The following is a 17,535-nucleotide window of genomic DNA, read 5'->3' as shown; positions in this document are numbered from 1 at the left end:
TATATATTTTTTAATTCAAAAGAAATTCTTTTATATTAAATCCTTCGCAATGGGATCCAACTGTGAGTCCCTGTCTCTATTATTTTTGTGGGAAATGTGTTGCAGTACCAGTGAGAGGCCAAATTTGGTGCTGGACTTAGGGCTAGGCTGGAGTACACTTATAACCAGTGCTTGAAATGGAAAAATAGAACTGCAGGTACTCTGTAACAGAGTACCTGCTCGTTTCTGAGAAGTGCCGGTACTCTCCAATTAAAAGTATTAGGTTTCTCTTGAGAAGTGCCGGTACTCTGCCTAGCAAAATAAAAAAGTGCCGGTACTCAGTACCGGCCAGTACCGGCCCATTTAAGCACTGCTTATAACTGTTTTGTGGCCTTTCGGGCAGAAGTAACTTTAGAAATGTAGTATCTGAATAGTAATGGGCATGGAATCAAGAGATAAATTAGCCGAATACTGGTATTACACCCCAACCGAGTCAACAAATAGGACCTAGGGGAATCAGACAGGTGTTAGAGGGTATGTGGGGTTGAACAACAGATATATTCTGGAACTGCATTAATTCAAGGAGCTATAAAGAGAATGTGGCTGACATAGTGGATTGGATTTAAAAAACAAAATTAAACTCTTTTTGTTATAATCAGCTACATCAAGGCAAAGTTCTTCCAGTGTGGATTGGATTTTTGATGTAACCCTACATAGAAAACCCCAAATGATTACATTAGAGTGCCATACCCCCAACTGTTTTCAATGTTCCCCAAATTTGCTACACATTGCTCAACTTGACCTCGTGGCCAGACCGGGCAAAGCAGTTACACACAGAAAGAAAAGAACTCCTTCTATAAAACACTGGCTGCACAGAATTCGATTCATACTGGGCATTGCAAGATTTTTGCAACAGCAAACAAATCTGAGAGGGATTTTGAAACGGCTTTGGATGCACACTTTCATGTTATGTTATGTTATGTTATGTTATGTTACAGCGTTCTAGTATAGAGCACGGCTACTCGAAAAGAGTGTCCCGGCGCTTTCCACCTGCATCTCAGAATAAAAATAACACAACACAGCAAAAAAAATGAGAAAGAGAACTGAAACTGAAACAATAAGAACAACCTAAAGATTAAAGAGCCAGGTCTTCAGGCTCTTCCTGAACTGGAACAAATTGGCAGTGCTGCGCAGCGAAAGAGGAAGCGAGTTCCACAGCTGTGGGGCTTTGCAGCTAAAAGAGCGCCCTCGCGTGCGGGCCTTCCTCACCCGAGGGACCACCGCTTTGTAAAGGGATTCCGAGCGCAAGGAGCGGACTGGTCGATAGAAGGCTAGTCTCCGCCGCAGGTATCCAGCCCCTGATCCAAACAGGGCTTTGTGCATCAGAGTCAGGGATTTAAACTGGATCCGCTTCCGGACAGGCAGCCAATGTAGCGCCTGTAGCAGCCCGGAAGCTCGGGCTCGTCTACGCAGGCCAAAGATAGCCCGGGCGGCAGAGTTCTGTACCACCTGTAGGCGCTGAACTAGGTAATCAGGGAGGCCAAGGAAGAGGGCATTAGCATAGTCAAGCCTAGAACCGACAAGAGCCTGCACAGTAATACGCCTGTGCTCCTCAGACAGCAGGGGCAGGAATTTACGGAGCATTTTCAGAATTCCATAACAGGTGCCAGCCAGACCCAGAATATGTGTTCGCAGCGATAGCTGGTTGTCCAGCTTGACACCCAGGTTTTTAGCCACCAAGGAAGACTGTGCAGGAGGGCTCATGTCGGACGGCCACCAGTGCTGCCACTCCGGATCGACACCGCAACCGAAGAATAGAACCTCGGACTTGCTCGAGTTGGCCCTTAGACTGTTCCGTTGGAACCAGTCAAAGACCAATGTAAGACAGTCCTGAATTCTCCCTCCATCAAACTCCTGGTCTTTCCCGCATGTGAAGAGGAGTTGCGTGTCGTCGGCGTAAGAGAGGATCTGGGCCCCATATGCTTCCACCAAGGCCGCCAAAGGGGACATAAAGATGTTAAACAACATGGGGCTCAACACAGATCCCTGTGGAACCCCAACTCCCAATGGCAGCATCTCGGCAGAGCTCTGGGAAACCCAGACCGTCTGGCGGCGGCCTTCAAGGAAGGATGTAAACCACCTGAGCGCCGTCCCCCTAAGGCCGATGTCATAAAGCCTCGCTAAGAGCGCCCTATGGGGGACGGTGTCGAAGACCGCCGATAGATCTAACATGACCAGCATGGCCCTCCCGCCGACATCAAGAGTCTCCCTGATGATCTCAGTGACCTCTAGCAATGACGTTTCCGTACTGAAATTAGGACGGAAACCGGATTGAGACGGATGGAGCAGATTGTTAGCTTCCAGAAAGCGCGACAGGACACCGTGGACGTGTTTTTCTGTGATCTTCGTGAGGGCCGGAAGAAGTGAAATTGGCCTATAATTGGCCAGAACCTCGACGTCGAGACCCGGTTTCTTTAGGAGGGGGATCACCATCGCTCTTTTCCAAGAGCTAGGGACCCTCCCCTCCCTCAGCGAGGCGTTGAGGATGGGATTAACCAGCGGATTCACCACCTCCGCCATCCCAGCCAAAAATTTGGCGGGGCAGGGGTCAAGTGGCGAGCCAGATTTCAAATTGGCCAACAGCTGCCTGGACACATCGCTGGAAACAGCAGGAAAATCAGACAGCACCGCCGTCGGTGTGTGCGGAAGTCCGCACCCAGCCCCGGTGACGCCGCTTCCATCCTCCGGTCCTTCCACAAAGGAGGCCTGAATCGCCTTGATCTTATTAGTAAAGAAGCCGGCAAGATCACCTGCCCGCGTATCTGAAGAAACCAGAGGGGGCGATTGGGAACTAGGGGTCGTGAACTCCTTCACAATGGTGAAGATCTCCTTACAGGAGTTCGCGGATGCCTCGATCCTCCTAGCCAAATAGTCCCTCTTAGCTCCCAGAATGTCCCGATGGTAGGCCTTCACCGCCGCCTTGTAGGCGAGTTTAGCCTCCCCATCATACAGACGTCGCCAGGCCCTCTCGGTCACCTTACATTGGCTGCGAGCCACACGAAGAGCCTCCGTAAACCACGGTGCAGATTGCCATGCCACCGTGGATCGGGGGGCTGCCTTGGGGGCCAGATCGTCCAGCCTATCAATGAGCCACCGCTGCAGAGCCTCAGTGTCGCTATCCAGATCGCCCGAGAGATGGCATGGGTGATCCAGAAGCGCCTGTTCCAGCATGTCAGGTTCTTCCGGTCCGCGGTGTTGACAAACTTAGGTCCCGAGTGGGGAGTCGTCAGCTGAAACAAACGCTGCGTGAAGCTTTCCCTCCACCGCGTTTTGCCCATGAGGAGAGTTTTTCTTCCTACATAAGTACAGACCCCAGCAACTGGCTACATGGGTCACAATCGGCTCTAAGCCGTCATTATTTTTGGAACAATTTTCCGGAAATTTTAAGCCTTTTTCACATAACATTCCTCACGGCTGGGTGCACCTTAGTGTGTGCATACCACCGGAGGATCACTGTCCTTTGGTCCTGACGAAAGCTGAGCGACTTGGGCTCACCAATAGCAGAAACATGTCGACCATTTTTTCACCCAGTGGACTAGGTGTCTTTAATTATAGATACCTTCTTTGAGTTCCCACTTATCCTTGTTTTTACTAGTGCTAGTTGGACCTTGAATAAAATAGTTTACTGTCACAACTACGCACTTTTTAATCTGCACTTTTTGGTTTTTCTCGTTTGCACCCTCAACACTCACAAGCAACCAGCTCCGCTGCAAAACAGGCGTTGTAGCACACTGGAAAGACTCTAGGTCTTTTCAGTGGGAACCCAGTAATGAAGCATGTCACCACTAGGTGGTGAGTGAGGGTTCTTAAAAAACCTCTCTTTGGTTTTCCTTCACCTTCTGTCTACTTCTTCTTCTTCTTTTTTTCCCACCTTAATTTCCTTTTAAGTGTGGTTTGCTCTATCACTCTCCAGTTGTTTTTGCCAGCATGTCAGGTGTCACTCTGTGCAGCGCTCTCGAGGCCGGTCTAGACAAGACCGAGGCACTGTTATCCGGCCACGCACTCTCCCGCACCGAAAATCTGATTAGCCTGTGATCGGACCAGAGCACCGGCAGGGTGTCAACCTCCATAAGAGGGACAGACGAAAACACCTGATCCAGGGTATGCCCCTTCTCATGAGTTGGCCCCGACACGAACGGTATCAATCCCAGTGGAGATGTAATATCCAACAGTTTAACCGCATCCGGGTCGTCCGCTACGTCAAGGTGGAAGTTGAAATCACCAGCCATGACGCAGTGCTGTGAGGTCAGCACCAACTCAGAGACAGCTGTCTGCAGATATTCCAGGAAGGAACCCAAAGGGCCTGGTGGTCTGTAAACCAACAACCCCTTCAGAGCCTGGCCCGGGGACAGTCTGAGCGTGAAGGCGAGCGACTCAGCGCTCCCGATGGAATTAAGAGGAAGAACTGAGCAGGAAACGCTCTTTTTCACCACTACCACCACTCCCCCACCTCTACCCTTCACTCTATCCTGCCGGAAGATATTGTACGCCGGAGGAATGGCTGAGAAGACATCCGGATTGGAAGCCTCTCCCAACCAGGTTTCGGTAAGTAGCAAGGCTTTCCTTCTTGGCAAAGGAGTTGCCCAGGTTCTTGAGAGTCCTGAAATGCAAGGCACATGTTTGCCTTACACTGTCTTTGGACTGCCCCACCTGTATATCTTTTATAAGTGTAGTTCGCAGTTTCACTATTTGGAACCCATACCTGTTCAAACTCCCTCCCTTTAGGAAGGAAAGCAGAGTTCAGGACGAAGATGTGGAAGCTGGGGTTGTTGGTGGGGTTTGACTTTTGTTCTCATAACTTCTGTATTTAATATTGTAAACTTTAAAGTAGGAACATTTTAAAAAGTGAGTTCATTTCATAACTGTGAATGATCAACAACAACATGCAAAAATCAAGCCTACTGCATTGTGTACAGCTTTTCGTAGTCAAAACATAGGCAAGAATACAAATGCAGAGGGCAGCATCCGAGCAAGGTATTTAAAAAGTGTTATCCATTAGTTGCACAATAAAAAAGTTACCTGAGTATAATATGTGCAGATGTTGGTGCAAGTTCCTTTGTCGTGATCATAATATTCACCCTGTTTGAACCATTGGTCAACAACAGGGACAGATGTGGTTGCAATCCAAATGTTTTGTCCAACTTGCGAGAGTGTAGGATGGCACATTCCCTTTTCCCTGCAACGTTTAGCCAAAGTAAAGTTGCACTCTTCAGCCCATGATTTTGCTGACTTTGCTAAAGAGGAATCCCACGCCTGCAAAAGAATTGACAATTGTAATACATACGCCTGCTTGAAAGCAAATGTGTTAATGGCCAACATAAGCTTTTCAGGTTTTGCTTTTGGCTCAATGCAAGACATAATTTTACTTATTATCAAAAGCTAAATAAAAAAATAACTTCTCATCTCTAACAGTTGTAACATGCCTGTTCACTTTTTTAGTAAATATGTTGGGATTACACCGCCCTGAAACCTTTCCGACCAAATCATGAATAAAATATACCCCTCTCCCCCAGAGTTACTGAACCTAATCTGAATCTTAATCAACATGCATTGAACTCCAGTTTTACAGTTTGGTTCTAAAATAAGGTTCTTTGATAAGGGAGCAAAATAATTACTGGAAACAGTAGCCCAAACTTCCCGGTTAAGTTTACACTACAACAGAGAATTAGTTGTCATACCTCAGCTCCGTACTGTCAAAACATCCATCAGTTAAGTTAGTTAAGTTAGATGGGATCCACAGCATAATCAGGCAAGTCCAGAGGACCATTGCCAGCTCTCAAACTTTAAAAAAGAATAATGCATCCCAATTTTCTATAAAGAAAATGGGCTGCATTTAAAAAAAAACTTTATTTAAAGGAGATCACAGACATGGTGGTCTGCTGGCATTAGCAGGCCACCATCCCGGTGATTTTCTCCAAATGGGGTGATTTGCAACTTGCGACCTACTGTATTAAAATTCATGAGGTAGTTTGGATTACGACCCACTCCCAGTGATTTAAGTGGGATGAAAAAGAAGGGCGTCCCTAAAAGGGGCGGGACCTGCATAAATAAGGATGCACCTTAAAATTACCATAGAGTGCCACCCTACCTACATATTTGCAGAGAATCACAAGTGTAACAGGCATAAATAATTACTGGTATGTGCGCTCTAAAGGGAGACATGGATTGGATGTCCATGTGCTCTGAACAGCTTTTAGGTCCACTATCAGGCATTGAGAGAAACTCACACTTATTTCAACCTCATCTCAGATGTGGCCCCTATAATCAACTGGATCTGATTCGATTCAAAGCATGAACTACGCAAGAGTGATATGCTGCTGGAAACACATCCTGTTACAAAACATCCAGGAAATAGCTAACATTTTGAGAAGAACAGGTATTATTTTTGCATAATTAAGGCATTTATAAGCAAAGTGTGGTTTACATTGCTAAATACCGTGAGCGTATTAATCATATAATTTGTTGCGGGTGACTGCATTTAGCCATTATAAGCAGCACCCGAGTTAACATGATGTGTAACTTAAAGTTGGCCACATTTCTATTGCCATTTTGAATGTAATTTTTTTACATGTTTACGGCCGAGAGGCATGCACATTTCATTCTCGTTTGTTTTGCACGTTATGTGTTTTTGCACTGTAGATGCTGTTTGTCCAGAAGCCTTTTGATAGCTTGATAATAGTTTATTGTTATGTTTAGACCTCATTGGACCTTGCCCCAGCCCAACTTGCCCATACTCCTAAAATCGATGGCCCAACTTTGAAGATCTACTGTTTTGGTGATTCCAAAGATGTTTGCAGTGATGGAGGAGTGAGTACAAATAGGTTTGTGTTGCACTTGTTTATGTCAAGCTTATAGTGTTGTGAGGCGCAGATATTGGTCAGTTGGTGCGAAGTGTCGCGCAGGGATTTGGTGGTGTGTTATCAATTGTCACCCTGTGATAGGTCCACGGAGAAAAGAACTGCATTGGAATTGGATACAAGTGTCAATTTGTATTTAATTACGATCTGGACTCAAAGCTGCATACTTAATTTGAAATGTTTTAATGTATTTTCATTGCCTAATCGTAATCATGAAATATTTCAGATCCCATAGAGATTTGGTGTGGGGTGATGTGCGAGTTCCTGTCTGTGAGCTTGAGGAAGCTCCTCTGGAAGGTATGCCAAGTCATTATATGGTAACAAATATAGGCCTTCACATGTGTCCATGGCTTCGTAAATGGCATAGGTTCACTGAGAAATAAGGGCCATTACAATTTCATTAGTATGGCATATTTAGTGTAAGAGTTACTGAGAACTTGAAAGAAAGTGGTGTGTAATTATGTAGATGCTAAGTGGGATGAAGAACAGTGTAAGTGGAGGAAATGTATAGCTGAAGGAACTAGGATGTATGCCGCATTTACAACTGAAAAGTCAAAAAAAGAACACCGAGAGACAAAGGTGCAGATACTGCATAAAAGTCTAGCACTGAAAGTGACTCCTGTGATGATCTCCTAGATGCCTTGTTGTCCTCACACCCACCACCTTATACTGCCCACTCAACAGATCAAGCTTGTACTACCACTGGGGGCGTGGCGAACAGCATGCCGAGCTAGACGTGTAGCTCGGGAGCTCCCGGCCGGCCAACACAAAATCCGACTTAAAACATTGCCACGACGCACTAAAACTTCGAGTCGCGTGTAGCGGACCACCTAGAGACTGTCGAGCAGGGCGGACGGAGGCTCCAACAACCTCGGAGCCCGAGAAACGAGAGTTTGACCGGCGGCTGTGGGGAGACCTAAGGAGGCAACATGGTGGCCGCGCTCTGAAACCGGTGTCCGAGGAGCGGTGGACGGCGGGATGCTGCATTGACCCATGAGCCTGGGCAGGAGCCGATTCACGCCACAGCACGAACGTGAGACGGCTCAGAGGAACGGAGACCCCCCGGTAGGGTGAGGCGCCGGAGCCCGGAGTCCGCTACACCAACATGGCGGACTGACCTGGCGCCCGGTCCCGGCAGACCCGAAGGTATTAGAGGCTTCAACGGAGGTCGCGGAGCCAGACAGCGGCAGGCGGAGTGATTGGGGTGCCCATTGGGGTGAAACACACAGGATTGAGTGTCCCCGGAGGCGCGCTGACCCCTAAAGCAAGCGCCGGCATCGAGGACGACTGCACCAAGATGGCGGCGTGACCCGGTGCAGCAACAACCGGCGGGGAGATTCTGCAGTAGGCCCATAAAAGGTACCGAGACTCCGCGGCAGGAGGGGGACTCCACCACTAGCCCCCTATACCAGCAGACAAATAAAACAATCCCTACGGCGGGTGTGGGACACAAGCTAAGCTCAGATCTATGAACATCACCTACATGCTGCTCTTCCCGGCAAAACTTAAAGTCATCTACAAAGACAAAGCTATTTTCTTTAATCACCCGGAGGAGGCATGGCAATGGCTCAAAGAGAGACCGATCCTGAATGGCAGGGAAGCAGCGGGGCGAGAGGAACTGGATAGAACTGTACGAGAAAAGACACAATGGAGCCTCCCAAAACCACAAAGGCGAAAATCCAGGAGGATATACTCTCGTGCCTCAGGAACCCCATATCGAGCACGCACAGCAACGGGAAGTAGGAGGGGGAGGTCGGAGTCACCAGGAGCCTCCGGTACGGCTGACCCGCTACTACAGGGGACGCACAAACAGACCTGTTCGGAAGGGGATGGCGAGGATGAGGCCGAACCTAGAGACTCGGAAGCGGAGGAAGATGAAAGAGACACTCATCAGAGCTCCATCCACCCCTTAGTGACTGTGATACGAGACATGGAACAAGAAAACTCCGACAAATATAGTGACTCAGAAACAGCTACACAAGACTCCCACTCTTGAACACTGCTGAAGTGGACCAGATCAGAAGTCGGCCGGGGCACACGGCAGCACGCAAGTTGTCACTACCCCCTTTTTGTTTTCCTTTACTCTTATATTCTTATTCTTTTTGGGAAGTTGTTCACAGTTTTAAATCTTCTTCAAGTTTCAAAGTTTTGGCCAAAGGTTACACCTGGGAGTACAGCCCGGCAGCACGGTTATATCGCATCCTGCTGAGGCGGGAACAGTGTGACGTAACTACATAGTGGGCGGGTGAGGGCGGGCGACGGACCGACTCCTACTGAAAGCTCGGTCCTCGGAGGGGATGAGTCTGGATGGGGAAGGAGGTGGGGAGGGGGGGGATCAATGGGGGGGAATAGTTACACAAGTTGGGGTTGGGGGGAGGCGGGGGGGAAGGCGGGGGGGGACAGCCACAATCAGATGGATTGCAGCACCACCACTGGTGTCCAGAACAGACGCGAACAGAACACGAGCACCACCCCACACCATGGCAGGTACACTGACTACACCACTACAGGAAGGCAGGGGGGTATCGATCCTCACATGGAATGTGAATGTCCTGGGTTCCAGAATAAAGAGGGGACTAGTGAACGAATACATTAAGAGGGTGGCGCCGGACTTTGCCCTCTTGCAGGAGACACACCTCAGAGGCGAAAAATGTACATTCATAGCAAGAGGGAGGCATGCGGTCCTAGCACACGCGGGGTATACCCAAGATTCGAGAGGAGCTGCTATACTGATAAACAAAGCATTCCCGTTTAAAACAACACGTACTTGGAGCGACCCACAAGGGACCTATGCAGGGGTACAGGGAGTGTGGAGGAGGCAAAGATACACGGTACTCTCAGTCTATGCCCCACCGAAACTACAGGCGCGCACATACAAGGCGATAGCTGAGATCCTCATAGACACGGCCGATACAATACAAATAGTGGGAGGTGACTTTAATGACGTTATGTCGGAAGAGCTAGACCGCACGGGGCCAACACTTAGGGGAGGGGCGAAGACAACACTATCACAACACATGGCCAACCTGGGTCTCACAGACGTATGGAGATGGCGACACCCTACCCAAAAGGAATACTCCTTCTACTCCGGGGCACATAGAGTGTTCTCGAGACTGGACTATATTTTCATGGCTAGGCAATACCTCACTACTGGAGATGAGGTGGCATATAAGGCAAGGGGTATCTCGGACCACTCGCCATTATACGCAAAGGTGGGGGCAGGCAGAGGAAGCTCAGAATGGCGACTGGCAGCCTGGGATCTCCAGAAACCAGAAATGATAAGAGGACTCAGGGCTGACGTCAAAGTCTACGTGGCTGAAAATGAAGGCACGGTTGCTTCCCGAGTAACCTTTTGGGAGGCCATGAAAACGGTTCTGAGAGACAGGGCACAGAGTAGGCTACGGGAAGACCGTAGGAAACAACAGGCAGAGATAGCGGAACTGGAGGCCAAAATATTACATTTAGAGGGGGAATACCAGACACGCAAGGACGACGATACTCTACGGCTCTTGCTAGACAAGCAACGGGAATATAGAGAGATAGCCTCGAACGAAGCACGGACGCAATCACTGCCCACCCTGCATCGGCTATACGATGTGGGTGACAAATCAGGCAAGCTCCTAGCCTGGCTAAGCAGGAAGGAGAGGGCAGCGAGATGGGTGGAACAGATTAGGCGGTCAGATGAAGTCCTGGTGTGCACCGAACAAGAGATAGCTGACGCCTTTGCGTCACACTATGAAGGCTTTTATGCGGCAAGGGACCCGGGACGGCTGAGGACGCACTACAATACATGGAGGGAGTGGATCTACCTGTACTAGCCACCGAATCCAGCTTGGCACTGGAGACCGACATCTCACTCGACGAGATCTCTGAAGCCATCAATAAGCTCAAAACAGGGAAAACGCCGGGACCCAATGGATTCCCTGCGGAATTTTTTAAACGCACAGCAGATCTGTTGACGCGCCACCTGAAAGCCCTCTACACTGAATCTTATCAGGAAGGACGCCTCCCACCCGACCTCGCTTTGGCCACCAGTGTACCAATTCACAAAAAGGGCAAACCTACTGACGAATGTGCTTCGTATCGCCCCATTTCACTCCTTAACATCGAGGTGAAGATATTGGCAACGGTATTGGCGACGCGCCTGAGGTCGGTGATTCCAGATCTCATACACGCGGACCAATCAGGATTCTTGCCAGACAGAGCGACTAAACTAAATTTGAGACGCACACACAATTGGTTGCAGGAAGTCAAAGATAGAGAGGAACCCCACTGGTTTCTATCCTTAGACGCAGAAAAAGCGTTTGATGCTGAACACTGGCCATTTCTTTTGGCAACACTGCAACGGTTCGGCCTAGGCCCGAAATTTCAGGGATGGATAGAGCTACTGTATACAGCTCCGAAAGCACGTGTTCGAGTCAATGGCAGGCTGTCAAGAGAATTCCGGGTGTCCAGAGGCACGAGACAGGGGTGCCCACTGTCCCCCCTACTATTCACGCTCACGATTGAGGTCTTGGCCGCCAAGGTCAGACAAAACCCCGAAATCCACGGATTCTCTGGGGAGACGTCTAGGGAAACACAGGAAAAAATATCGTTGTATGCAGACGATGTGCTGCTGTACATAACGGAACCAGAGGTTTCGGTCCCGGAGTTATTCAGGGAACTGGAGAGCTTTGGCGCAAGAGCGGGTCACACCATCAACTGGAACAAATCAGTACTTTACGATCCACAAGGGGCCGATAGGTGGGGGACCCTGCCTGAACAACTACTCACCACTACAGAGGGGTTTCAATACTTGGGGGTCTATGTTACACTAGACAGGGCGCTCTTGTTCAATAGAAATGTAGAGCGAGTCATGACCGAAGCGGTAGAGGACATGCATAGATGGAGGCAACTGCCGCTCACCCTGTTAGGAAGGGCAGCAATGTACAAAATGATTACCCTCCCCAAGTTCCTCTATGCATTCCAAAATGAGTATTACCCACTCCCGGCCACCACGCTACCCAAAGTCCACGCGGACCTACGTTCCTTTCTGTGGTTGGGGAAACAGCCACGTATTGCCCTTCAGACGCTCCAACGACACCAGTACAATGGGGGGGGATTTCCCTGCCTAATCTAGAAGCGTACTACTGGGCGGAACACCTGACGCCAATAAACGAGTGGATCCATGCCCCGGCCGACCACCCGACATACCCGCTGGAATGGCAGAAGCTGTCACCACACAACGTGTACCACTATCTCTATGGGGGAAAGAGGCGGAGGTCGCTCCTGCCGGCGACATTGCTCACACTACGGGCATGGACGCGAGCGACAAAACGTATGGGGTGGGATGGGAGACCAACTATACAGACGCCACTGTGGCATTGCCATTGGCTGACGGAATTAGAAAAACTGAAAGGTTTCCAAAGATGGGACGACATTGGCATCTCGCATATTGGAGATGTCATATATAAGGGGGAACTGAAGTCGTTCGACAGGCTACAAATGGAATACGGACTACACCGCTCACAACTTTTCAAACATACACAATTGGCACATGCATGGAGAGCCCAAAACATCACACTCACGGATTTGCCAGAATACGCTCCACTGGAGGGTAGGCTTCTGCAGGAACAGATAACACACCAGGCGGTCTCGCTCACATACAAGACACTAACTAACAATATGCTGGGGGACTTAACAAAACTAAGAAGAGTATGGGAGGCGGACGTGGGCGAGATGGCAGATTTGGATTGGGAGATAGTCCTGATGCACCCACGCAAGGTAGCGATTAAGTCACAGCTGAGGCCTATTCAGCTGAACGTGCTCCACAGGACATACTTTGATAGAGTACGTCTCCTCAAAACAGGGTAAATAACAGACCCCAGGTGTCTCAGATGTAAACAACACCCAGGAGACTTTTACCACACTATATGGTCGTGCAACAAAATACAAATATACTGGACACACATCTTCACGGAACTGGGGGAAGTCCTGGAGATAGAGTTAGAGCGAGATCCGAAACTGGCGTTGTTGGGCATGACGAACGAAGTAGACCTACCACGCTACCAACTCATATTTTTGGTGCTGGCGCTAGTGGTGGCCAAGAGAGACATAGCAAAACATTGGGGGCCGCGGAGACACCGGACATAGAGGAATGGAGAAGGGGCCTAGATCTCTACATGGCGGCAGAAAGGGTAACATATAAGGCGAGAGGGTGCCCCAAAAAGTTTCGGAGAGTTTGGGTAAAATGGAGGCAATACCATGGTCTAGAGGGAGGGCAGTGAGGTGTGATAGGTCGAGCATGGAGGGCCTACAACAGGAGTGGGACCAAATGTGAAACGGCAAAGACATGAGGGGGGAGGCCTGCAACATCTAGGAGAAATTTAAAAGAAAAGACTGGAAATGCAATGTTCTGTGGGGATGGGGGGGGGGGTGGTGGGGGGCGAAACTGTGACCATAGGGAAGATACAACAAATATCGAGGGGCGAAAAGAGTATGATGTGGCAATGAGCATGTTGGGGTATGTTATTTCAGTTACAACTGACATAGTTGGGGGGGAGGATACTGTATAATAAAATGCAGGGTACCGACTTGACATGGAAAGCCCAAAATGAAAATGGCCGTTCCTGTATGTGAGCCTACCTCCAAGTCCCCGAGGCTCCTTCTGTGGCGTGAAGAGTGCCTGCAGGGTCGGAAGGGGCGGCCGGGCTTTGCTCCGCCGCAGCGCTTCTGCATTCAGCACTTCCGGCTGGCCGGGCTTCGCTCCGCCGGTCGGGAGCCCCCTCAACTACAACCCCCAGCAGCCCTGAGGTGAGAGCGCCTCCCCCAGCGTCAGCGCGTAGCGCCAGGAGGCGCATAAGGGGAGAACTCCTGCCGAGGACCGTGTGGCAGTTCCTGTATGTGAGCCTACCTCCAGGTCACCGAGGCTCCTTCTGTGGCGTGAAGAGTGCCTGCAGGGTCGGAAGGGGCGGCCGGGCTTTGCTCCGCCGCAGCGCTTCTGCATTCAGCACTTCCGGCTGGCCGGGCTTGGCTCCGCCGGTCGGGAGCCCCCTCAACTACAACCCCCAGCAGCCCTGAGGTGAGAGCGCCTCCCCCAGCGTCAGCGCGTAGCGCCAGGAGGCGCATAAGGGGAGAACTCCTCCCTCGTCCCGCGAGGACGCGCGCGGGACGCGCCGAGCTAAGCCCGGGCAAAGGGCGGGCCCTCTGAGGCCCTCAGAGACCGCAGGAGACCGGACCGGGCTACCCCCCTGACTTTTGCCACTCCCCACATTTCCAAGGTAATCACCCCATCTTGCCGACGTATAAATATAACAGTTTGTAACCGGCCTGATGGAAGTCAAAAGTAAAAGTAAGAGCAGAGTGACGGATAGAAAAACACCGATGCATACACGCTCAACCACAAGGAAACAAACTTTGGCGCCAACCCCTTTACCCACTTTAACTGCAATTGATAGGATGCTGCAACAAACAATTGGAGTGGTTGTTAACGCTATCGAAAATACGGAAAGAAGACTCTTTACCGGCGAGTATGTGTTTAATAAGTCAAACGCCAGCAATTATTAATACACATGTTAGCGTTACGTAACTATGTCCCATGATTCACTTTTGTTGGAATCATTTGCCGGTTTGCCAAGGTATGACTTAATCCAACCAGATGCACCACAACCTTTAGTACCTACTGTTTCTTGTACTAGGGAGAGTAGACTGTCAATAACACCTGACCTGTCAGCTAGCATATTGCCACAGCCCCTAACATATAGTGATGTGCCTGTAAACATTACGGAATTGGATGGTCGTGATACCAATACTGTCATTCCAACTGTACAAATTAGTGATATCAGTCTGTCAAGTAGTGAAACTGACTGTGAGCCTGTACCTTCTAAAAGGAAATTTACCCAAAGTCGTAAAAGGTTAATAATTAACAAACAGCCTAAAACATACAGAAGAAAAACAGAAGAGGGCTATACAAACTTTAGAAACCAATGAAAGAGAGGGTGAGATACAGCTGAACAGTGGAGGGAGAGATGTAAAGGATACACAATTGCTGGAAATTCTAACCCCAACAAATGTCGAGGCACTCACAGCATGCCTCGAGAAAGTGGTAAAAACTTATATTGCACCAGTGATGGTATCTCTAGAAACTCTAAGTAAAAAAATAGAGAACCAGGAGAAATTGGGCATAGCCAACTTGGATATCCTACAACATCTGGGCACGCAAGTCAGATCCCACACAACTAATGTAGAATCTGGGAATCTGAGCAAAAACAAATTAAGTACAGTAAATCGTACTCCAAGTGTGCCCACTGTGGCGGCAAACCCGGTACCTTCTACAAGTGGAAGGCAGAGGCCAACACCCACCATCCCTAAGATAGTGGGTGGGCAAAAAGTAGTTGGGGGTCAAAGAAACATCAATGACCCCACCAATAATAATCAAAGCCTACCTGTACCGAAGCGCCATATTAATAACGTCATTTCAGCCACTATTAATTTGCCACCTGATTGTAGACCGTTTGTAGCAATACTCGCTAATGTCCCCAAGTTGTTGCCCAACCAATTTGAAAATCAAGAAACCCTAAAAAATAAAACCCTGTACTGGTTGGTGAAAAACTGTGGTTTCCCAATACGAGGTGCAGAAGAGATTATAACCACACAGAGGGTAGGTTGGGTGGGACCAAATAAAAAAGGAGATAGATGGGGACTGTATAGTCATAAACTTTAGGACTACAGAATGGGCGAGAGATTTGATCTTACACGCACCTATGCCATCGAGCCACGAATATAACATCACGCTGTTCCCACTTGACTACTTCTATAGGAACCAGTCAGGAAGACAAATTATTACACATAATTTCCAACATCCAAGAGCGGCCTTTATTAAGTATCCTAATGTTGTACCCATCTGTCCCCCTTTACTCCCTAATCTATATGACAACTTTCTGGTCCCAACTTCTAATAGATTTCAGTTGCTCAACTCACTTGAGGAGAACGACTGACTGGATGATTTATCCTTGACCCCGCATTCTGGAAACATTGAAATAGGTGATACATTAACTTTGGAAAAAGAGTCGGATGATGAAAGTTGTGTAAAAACTATAACTGAGCCACATCTATTTTTGCCAAATAATGTGCTATGTACAGGCAATGTTACAGATAATGTTATAGATGATAATATAACTGCAACAAATGTTAATGTTAACGTTATTCCGATTGTAAGTTTGGAAGCCTCACTTTTGTCTAACCACCCCGAAAGTACAGGTACCAGTTATGCTGACTCCCTTATAATTGGTACCTGGAATATAGCGGGAATCGCTTCAAAATCATGCACCCCGTTTTGGGATAACTTTATCACATGTGGTTATGATATTATATGTCTACAAGAGACATGGCATATAGAACAAATAGAAGTTGAAGGCTATACCTCCTACAGTGTGGCAGCAGTAGCTTCCAAGGCTGGTAGAGCTAAGGGAGGCCTACTGACTTTGGTTTCAACTAAATTAACGGAATTTAATGTTGGGACACACACTGTAGTTTGTCAGCATGCGTCTGTATTGCGACTAACACACAGTCATGGCAGGGACTTAATTATTGTAAATTTTTATAATATTATTGTGGGCCCTAAACGAGATAAGATTGTCCCCGACGTTGAATGTGCTATTGAAGCTGTAATTGTTCTCTCCAAGAACAATTTTGCAATACTGTGGACAGGCGACTTTAACATTCAAGCCTGTAGACATGCTCGGAAGAGGGGATTTGTGGTCATCACGAGGATTATTCAGGGGGTGATAGCGTTTACGTTAATCATTTCCCGCACAGTAATTATTGCAGCGCATTGAATAACTTAATAGCCAAATTTAATCTGGAACTGCTTGAATGTACAAAAAACAAAAATAACGAAATGTGCCCAACATTTAGGGGGAGAGATGTCCATCCTAATATTGACCATATTTTGTTGTCTAATGGTTCGGTTGTTTCCAATGTTTGGGTAATAGAGCAGCCTGTGAGTGATCACAACAGCATTTCAGTGGAGTTAATGGGCTGGGGCCCAAAAACCGTTGTGCACGGTAGATCTGTCCATGGGATTTCTGCTGTGAGACCAAATGGTACGAGAATTAAATGGGCTAAAATTGACCCTAACAAGTTAACGAAGGATGTTATTTGTAAATGCACCAGAGAGGTTGAATACTGCCTTGCACCTAATGTGATAGCATCAGTCGTTCTCTCTAATTTTATGAAAATTACATGCACAGTTGAAAATTCCTTGTTAAGAAGAAATAAAAAGATTAAAAGAAACAAAACTGTGTGGTTTGACAAACATTGTGCCAAGACTCTGAAAAGGTTGAAAAGTGTACTTGATGTTAAACCCAGAGATAAAGAAAGAGTTAGAGAAGAACGTATTAATTATAAATTGGCCTTGTCAACTAGGAAAAGGGAGTTACAGAATGATGCCTGGAATAAACTTGATATGGCCGTTGCAACTAAAAACCATAAACTGTTCTGGGAAACTATAAATGGCCCATTCTTAAAGAATGAAAATATTCCTGAGGTCAGTTCCCACGTCAGCTGTCTTGCATGGATTGCACATTTCTCTGAGATTTTTCATTCTGATTTTAATCCAGATGGGTCTACTTTATGTTTTAAATGAAAGAAAATGCAGTTG

General features: G+C 48.1%; 1 protein-coding gene across 1 annotated transcript in view; it reads right to left on the bottom strand.

Annotated features, from left to right (window-relative positions):
• The window catches only part of LOC147750843 (GLIPR1-like protein 1), a 462,095-nt gene that overhangs the window by 301,509 nt on the left and 143,051 nt on the right, over window positions 1-17,535 (bottom strand). The window contains exon 2 of the mRNA XM_086931421.1: window positions 5,059-5,292. Coding sequence (XP_086787547.1) covers window positions 5,059-5,292 — 234 coding nt within the window. The remainder of the gene's footprint in view (window positions 1-5,058; window positions 5,293-17,535) is intronic.

The sequence above is a fragment of the Lissotriton vulgaris genome, chromosome 1_1 (assembly GCF_964263255.1).
Source record: "Lissotriton vulgaris chromosome 1_1, aLisVul1.2, whole genome shotgun sequence".
NCBI classification, from domain to species: Eukaryota; Metazoa; Chordata; class Amphibia; order Caudata; family Salamandridae; genus Lissotriton; species Lissotriton vulgaris.
Note: the sequence above shows the minus strand (reverse complement) of the source record. Positions and strands in the feature narration are given on the sequence as shown.